We start from the raw sequence: 8,189 nt of genomic DNA, 5'->3' as shown, positions 1-8,189 counted from the left end.
GTTATATATAATTGTTTTACAAATAATAGTGTTATGTCAGGGGTTTCAAAATGACTGTTTTGAAGACCCTGATTATTTAATGTATACTTAAATTGTTGTACAAATTAATATTATATCCAAAGAATACACTGCAATACAATATAGCTTATACATGTACATGTAGTTGCAACCATTTGTCTAGATAGTGTTGTCACAAAATTAATCAGGCTGAATATATGTAGTTTTTAATTCCAATTGCTGTATTGTTCTTCAGGTTGTCACACTCCTTCTATGTGGAGCAACGCAGTGCGATAATGTAGCGGTGTTTGTAGACCAGATCACCAAACTGGACAATGATGATCAATTCAGTTTCAAATTCTTAATTGAATCTGTTTTGAAAGAAATGGAACAAGGCTGTCTCACTACTGAGTCGTTTGCTACCATTCTAAGCAAAAAAGGTTGGATATACGTAAACTGTACATTTTTAGGCCTATTCAGACCAGGCTTATTTTTTATCTACTGGGTATCATGGGGGGGGGGGGGGAAGAGATAAAAAGTGCAAACATTAAAGAGTGCTTGATGTATTGGCCACCACATTAATTTTACCCAAGTTGGTATAATTTGTGTGGTCATGTTAAACAAAAATGAGGTGAATATGACAAATTCAGAGCTCTACTAACTAACAGTATGTTGTATCCACTGTCTATTCTTGGATTTTATTTATTTTCCATTATTTTTAAATTAGATAATTTGATGTTCTTGGACTTGAACTGGAACTATAATGTATACATGTAGGTACAATAACATGTACAGTACTGTACCTTCCAATGGAGGTTAATACAGGGGGTCATTTCACATGCAAATGACAATCACATGAAGATATGATATTCCTCTGCATTAGCCTCCATTGCAAACATGTAATTCCAGTCTTCACTGTGGTCCTGAGAATACAAAATGGCCAACTGTACCAACTGACTTACTCCAGTACTTGTTAACAGAAAATGCGGTACTTAATGAAAGGATGCTATTGAAAGCGATCTACATGTAAGACACTAATTCGAAAATGATAATTATCGTAAAATAAAATAAAAGTGATGTTTTGGTACCACATTACGGAAGGTTGTGTTTTAATTTATCTTTGGTTTGAAATTTCATTTGAAACTAAAGGGAAAAAAATCAAACTGGCTTGAAAAATTTTAAACCAAAGATCAATTTAAACCACTAAGAAAACACCTTTTATTTGTTATTGATTTTAGTGGATATATCAGAATATCTAAAGTTAGAGCAGGCTGGTGCACAGATTTCATCACCCTTAACTGTCCAGTCACCAGTGGAAGCGTTCTTTACCAACTCTCCGCTGAAATCCCTTGTGGCATCTCCACAGTTACGCAGCAAACAGAACCAGGTACTTTCCATGTATATAAGAATTTCTGATACTGTTTATGGTGGTCATGGGGTGCTTATTTAATCTGAAGCGTCAAAGGAGGGGGTGAGAGTTGCTTAGGCAAGGGGCCGATGCTAGTGCTGGTACTCATTGCAAGGTGCTTACAACTAATATTGAAAGAAAATTCCAAGTTGGAACTACATGATACATGTATAATTTTATGTATGCCAACTTAAGTACATGTAAATTAAACAGAGTCACACATCTGTTACACATGTAGCTTTCTAAAACCAACAGTTTATTTCGAATTCCTGCAGTACAGACTGCAGTAGCGAGTAGGTTACATGATATGGTATTTACCCAAATAACTTTGATGCCATTTTATTCTGACAGCTTATGATGAACAAGCTTCAGCAGAAGGTTACAAAGTTACAAGCTTCTTTGGACTTGCAGATGCATGTTCAGTCTGAACTAGAAGCTGATCTCACAGAGAAAAACAAAGAAATCGATAAGAGAGGTATTAATGAAGAACATACATGTAAAACCAGTTTACAATGCTTCAAACCCTTAATAGATCAAAAAATTCTAACAATTTGTTGTCTCATAATAACATATATACATTCATACATGTACATTTTATTTCACATTCCCACAGGGCTTTTCAGTGAAATATTTAAATAAAAAAAATAAAAAATAAATATATAAAAAAATAAAAATAAGTGTGTGAATGAATAAATATATATTTGGACAGAGTCAGTGAATTAATTATATTAATTTATTCAGATGGTCAAATAAATTATTTTGTTTAACTTCCATTTTCTCATTCTAATAGCCTGCGAGCAGGCTCTCGTTGGGGCACGCGCGAATATACCTTGGGGCACACGCGAGTGCTAGTGGCGAGCGTTAAGTAGCGATAAGGCGGTGAGTGGTGCCAATAAAGTGAGCCTGCTTTGATCTCTGTATATTTTTCATTTCTGCTTTGCCTGAGCAAAGTGAAATACCATTGGCCGAAAGGCGAGAAAGGTGAGAAAACTGTCAATCTGTTTTGTATGATGAGGTGCGATCAGATCCCCATGGAGTCGTTCAGTTTGACGCGGGTTGTCGCAAATCAGTCGTCAACAATCAGCAATATTATGGAGAGAGAGTTGAGTGCGTGTATTTCTAATGTTTCTGCGAAGTTCTAGTCTGTTTCTGCTAACCTAAAAAAGGAGCAGGATACGCTGTTAAAAGTTTGTTGATGAACCGAGATGTACTCGCCGTTTTGCTTGAATCGGTCTTCGCTTTCTTTGCATTCGATTTCACTTTCGCAGCGCTTTAGCTACAAACGAATACAGCTCGTGCATATTTCTTATTTTCCGTGCACAAGCCTGGCAAACTCTATCGGATTTATTCGCGGAGGCTGTCACTTGTAAACCATCATATTAGCACAGTTAAGCGAGGATAACACCGACGAAACCTTTCTGCTTTGACGCTTGAAAGGAATTTTCTGTTGCGATCACACGAGCCGACTCTCCATATTGGACTTAACCTGAGATCATGCTCTCCCTCCCTACTTACCACTCCGGGAAAGGAGGGCATGATACATTTACCACAGGGAACCCAAACGCTGTATTAGTTATACATAATCTTATAATAAAAATGTCCTTATTTACCTGCGTTCCTGTGGTTTTGGGGGCGATTTGAATCAGAGCGAAGGTGGTTTATGTTGCGAGTTTTAAACGGTAATCGATCTGTCGCAATGTCAATACGACGCGCCTCAATTATGTCTCAAGTTTTACTTTAACTATTTAATAACAATTGAAACTTGAGGCACATCGTATTAACATTGCGACAGATCAACTACCATTTAAAACTCGCAACGTAAACCGCTTTCGCTCTGATTCAAATCGCCCCCAAAACCGGTAAAAAAACACAGGAACGCAGGTAAATAAGAATATTTTTAGTTTAAGATTATGAATAACTAATACAGTGTTTGGGTTCCCTGTGCATTTACTTGTCGAATCGTATGTAAAAAAACCGGATTCTGGTTTTTCTTCTGATTGGTCGAGAAACAATACTAAATGAAGCGGTGTGGACTGATTGGCTGTAGTATTTCAACGAGACTTCCGGTCAAAAGCTGGTGCTAATGGCTTAGACGAGGCGTGTTAATTTCGAGGACGATTTTTCGTCTACGTTAGCTGAAGCCCTGACAAATTTCAAGTGTAATTCTCTGAATGAAGAACAGATAGAGTGTTCGACAATGCGTAATTTGTTTTCGTGACGGTGTTTTCGCAGTGATCGAATGAGTTTCGGGAAAACCAATTCACCAAACAATATTCCAGAGGTGTTGGAATGTTTACAGTCTTTACTAAAAAGCTACACGATGCTATCCGCGCCGTGAAACAGCTCATCTGTAAATTCCTTTTTGTGAGTTGTAAGGGACGGCGTCTATCGCTGATAAATATATATTCGCGAGCGTCATTTCTCCCTGCTACTGAAAGCATTTTTATTTTAGCACGGCGAAGTTTTAATTCAGGCTAATTATTCTGCAGACGTTTTTCACGCCTCGTGGAAATCCGAGTCCTGAATTTGCCGCCATCTACAAAGAGTGCTTTGACAGTTCTAGGACACCCTAGTTTATTTAAATTTGGGGGCGGTTGGCGGCCGGTTAAATAAATGTATCAGGCGTTCTTTTTTCCTCTCTCATCAAGGGAAAAAAACGCCTGATCACAGGTTATATTGGACTTTTAACGAACACGCACACAGTCGGCAGAAATCTCTAACCGAAGGAAGAAGAGGTTTTTTTTCAACGCTTGCTTTATTTCTTCGGTGTAGCATTCACAACCGACATTGGAAAGTTTGCATTGGAAATTTTCCCGATAAATCTAAAACTATCAGGCTTATTCGCTGTCAACGTTCCTGTCAAACTTTGAAACTTAATTGACTTATCAGTGTTCCTGCGGTTTCCGGGGTGGAAGTGAAAAATTAGCAGAGATCGATGCAGGCTCACTCGCGGCTGACGCCGCTCGCTGTCGCGGCTTCGCCGCTCTCGTGTAGCTCTCGTGCGTGCCCCAAGGTGAGCCTGCTCGCAGGCTATCATTCTAATGAAGGTCAATTTTATTTACAGATGCCACAATTATAGAGTTACGGAAAGAGGTCACAAAACTGATGTCTTCAGCTGATGAGTTAGAACTAATGAGAAACTTTAAAGATGAATACGAAAAGGCTGATAAAGAAAATGCCAGGTAATGACCATACTCTGAACATTTCTATTACCCAGGGTGTTGTGGAGGTGTCAAACAAAGCTACAGTGGAACCCCGCCTTACGGCCACCCCGTTATTACGGTCACTTTATTTTGTCCCGGCTAAACGCTCATACATTTCCTTATAATAACACCCCTTTAATGTGGCCACCCCGGTAATACGGCCAACGGCCACATTCTGAAATCCCAACCTGTATAATCCTTCATAATTTTACCCCGTTAGTACGGCCACTCGAATCAAATACCCATTTTTCGATCCAGTTATGTTCATTTTTCCATCATATTGTATATGTGCTGATTGAATCTTCAATAGCTTTTTAATAACTGTACATCTGCAGTCGGAATGTTTATTATAGAACAGTTGTTTAGAAGTGCAATTGGAGTAGACCCCAGGAGTAGACCAGTCATGAAATTTGACCCTACCCCGTTAATACGGCCACCCCGTTAATACGGCCAAATTTCCATGGCCCGTTGGTGGCCATATTAACGGGGTTCCACTGTACTAGCTTTCTTTTCTAATACATGTACCTTTCTGCGACATTTCGTAGAGCACTGAGAGTGGACTTACTTTACTTACTTAATCTGCACGTAAGGACGTCTCAATAAGCTTTGTTTTTATGGGGTGGGGCATTCTCGTCCCCATAGCACTTTAGTTTCTCTTAGCCGGCTGGGCCTTGGCACGAGGAAACGAAGGGCTCTGGGGACACAGAATTTCCAGTCCTAGATTCTAGGACTTCCGGTATTCATGTATGCAGTCACGACGTTTCAAAAGAATGTATGAGAGAGTCGTTTGGTTTTCGACTTCCGTTTAGGAATTCATTGTTCCAAACAGCCAATCAAAAAAATTCGAAATTAATTCAAAAATCCTATGTCCTCAGAGCCCTCTGTTTTCTCGTGCCAAACCGGCTAAGAGAAACGAAAGGGCTATGGGGACGAGAATGGGGGTGGGGCTGCTAGTCCCCTGCCCAAACCCCCTCCTTTGTCATCCAGGCTTGGGATGGGCCATGGCGGAGTTTTCCTCTGAAAGAGAAAAGGCTAAGCCCTTTCAATTGTTCAGCATTTTTGACATCTAAATGTGTTTTTCCTCAAACTACAGTAAGTGGAAAAACATAAGGATGTCAAAAAACACTACAACTTAAAATTTAAAAAGAATGGTACAAGGTTAAAATAATAAAAACAGAAATAACATTGTAGCTGTAAATTATACTTTAAATCTGTTTTGTGTTGTTGTGCAGATTGAAGCAAAAAGTCGTGGAACTTCAAACGTTCAGACAACAGTGTGGGGACCTCGAACAAAGAGTGACCAATTTTATGCAGGAAAAGGAACAGTTTGAAAAAGAGGTATAAAACTCATGTTTGCCGCTTGCATGTACATTTATATTGGCACAGTACAGTTTGTTTGAAGTGAAAAACAGGGATCAATGCCTCGTAATTTTTGTGCCAATTTGCAACGTGCGGTGAAAAAAAGAAAAAGACTGACACCTACATGTACGAAACAGGCGACTTGCAATGTATTTTTTTCGCACACTTCCTTTGCACAAGAGTCATGTTTCAGCACTCGCCTGGGACCTTCTGCATAGGTCTTTATCTCTGTTGCAATTCTTTTCCACCCTCAAATTTAAAACACAGTCTGTCGGTATTTGAATAGCTACGCCATAACCTTTACATGCAGTGTAGTCCCTCAAGTTGAAAGCTAACAGAGATCTTTTAATCATTTCAGCGACTTGAAACAGAAAGGTTAAAATGTAGCATCGATCGGTACAAGAGTAAAATTCATCACATTGAATTTAAAACTAGTGAGCTGGAAGCTACGCTGAACAGAAAGGAACAACTGATTGAAAAGCTGCAGAACGATTTGCAAGAGGTGAGACTGCCAGTTTTACTGTTGTTGTTGTTACTGTTGTTGCAAAACTATACAAGAAAGGAATGAGGACACGCCCACCCACTCCAAATTTTTTTCGTTCTTTGTTTTGTTTTGTTTTTGTTTTTTTCACAGTGGTGAAAAATGCGCGAACGCTTGCCAAAAACCCATGAGCTGCACTGAAGGAAGTTCATTATTTTATCATTATTCTACTGGGTTTATTTTTTATACTGTTTTGTATTGTTTTGCCCAGGCATTGAGCGCAGCATCAAAATCAGCAGAGATGAGAAGAGAAGCCCAGCGATCCCAAGCGATTGAAGTTGATGACGTGATGTTAGAAGAAAGTCTGTCTTGTTCCACAGAAGGTATTAATATTAAGAATCAGCGTGTTTTTAGCCTCTAGACGTCACAGATCCAGGGAAAGAAACGATATGTGAAGGAAAACTGGTAGCAACCCTAGCTAAGCTCATTGTTATTCCGCTCATTTTTTCTCGCCATTTTTTGCAGCCTTTTGTGACGTATTTTTTCATGATTGACTGACATAGAATAAATAGCCGTAGCATTATTAGCTATACACAATGGATTTTCTGTTTTCCATTGCATCCCCACCATTTTTACCCATCCTCACTTTCTAATACATGTATGTTCTGTCATTCTCCGAGTGCTGTTCTAAAAAAAAATCAAACCGTTTTGTTCAATATTCTTAAATCATGCTTTAAATAAATGACTGTAATCCAGCGACTTCAACTAAGCAGCTCTTTTGATCAACAGTATTTTCTTGTGTTGTTTTTTCTCAAAGACAATTCGCCAAACCATGCCCCGCTCGCACCAGTCAACATAGACAGTCGAATCATCGAGCTTGAGCTGGAGAAATGTCGCTTGGAGTCCCAGCTGTCCACTGCTGTTAATCATGAAGAGTTCCTCGCATTGAAGGAGACTCTTGAGGACACTAAGGAAGCACAGTCGTCTTACAAGGTAGATAGAACTTCTACTTGTTTTACAAGCAATCATGACAAACTAACTGTCCAGGGAAATTCTTAACGAAACGAACGAAAAAAGGCTGTTTTCTTGTTAATCCAAAAATTTGGATTTTTCGGTTGGAAGCTAGTCAATTCTTTAACTGTATGGTCCGACACCTGATAAATTGTCATTCCATTAGGTTCTACCGCTCTGGTTCACGTCTTACCCTTAATGGAGAGATTAAGCATGACGTTAAACGGCAACGCAAGCTTGCCTTTCATTTTGTTACCTTTTTATAATCCCTCATAAAACATTCACGACAAACACAAAATTACTCATTTCCGCGTACGAACGGCAGACGGCAGAAGTTGAATGTTTGCCGTTCGCGGGAAAAATAAACGTCATGCTTAATCTCTCCAAAAACCAGCTCAGAGAGAAGTGACAAAAAAACTGCCCTGTCTACTTCATTCTTTAATGCTGTGCATCTTTTTTTTCCGACCTACTACTTCCAGCGTCAATTTAATAAAACTGACATATAGCTCCTTAACCAACTCCAACTGTTAGATAATAAGTTGAGCGATCCGTTTTATGCGAAAGGCCATGATTGATTGTCATTGTTCTCTATGTTTTTTTTACAAAAGGTAAATTATGTAGCAGCTAAAAGCAGGATTCAGGAGTTGGAAGATCAACTTGCGGCTGAACTGCAAAAAAGGTAAGGTTTCTTAGCTTGCTGCAAACTAATAACAATACCTACTATAATTGT

The 8,189-nt window shown here is 39.1% G+C and overlaps 1 protein-coding gene across 1 annotated transcript; it reads left to right on the top strand.

Moving 5' to 3' along the window:
• Window positions 1–253: 253 nt before the first annotated feature.
• Window positions 254–8,138, top strand: LOC144641382 (uncharacterized; the record flags this gene model as incomplete). Its single annotated transcript, XM_078500396.1, has 9 exons — window positions 254–437; window positions 1,236–1,384; window positions 1,757–1,880; window positions 4,470–4,587; window positions 5,841–5,946; window positions 6,326–6,469; window positions 6,720–6,831; window positions 7,266–7,441; window positions 8,068–8,138. Coding segments are annotated over 9 exons (1,184 nt in total), but the record flags the coding sequence as incomplete, so codon positions are not given.
• Window positions 8,139–8,189: the final 51 nt, after the last annotated feature.

The sequence above is a fragment of the Oculina patagonica genome, unplaced genomic scaffold (assembly GCF_052425735.1).
Source record: "Oculina patagonica isolate OP01 unplaced genomic scaffold, crgOcupat unplaced895, whole genome shotgun sequence".
NCBI lineage: Eukaryota > Metazoa > Cnidaria > Anthozoa > Scleractinia > Oculinidae > Oculina > Oculina patagonica.
Note: the sequence above shows the minus strand (reverse complement) of the source record. Positions and strands in the feature narration are given on the sequence as shown.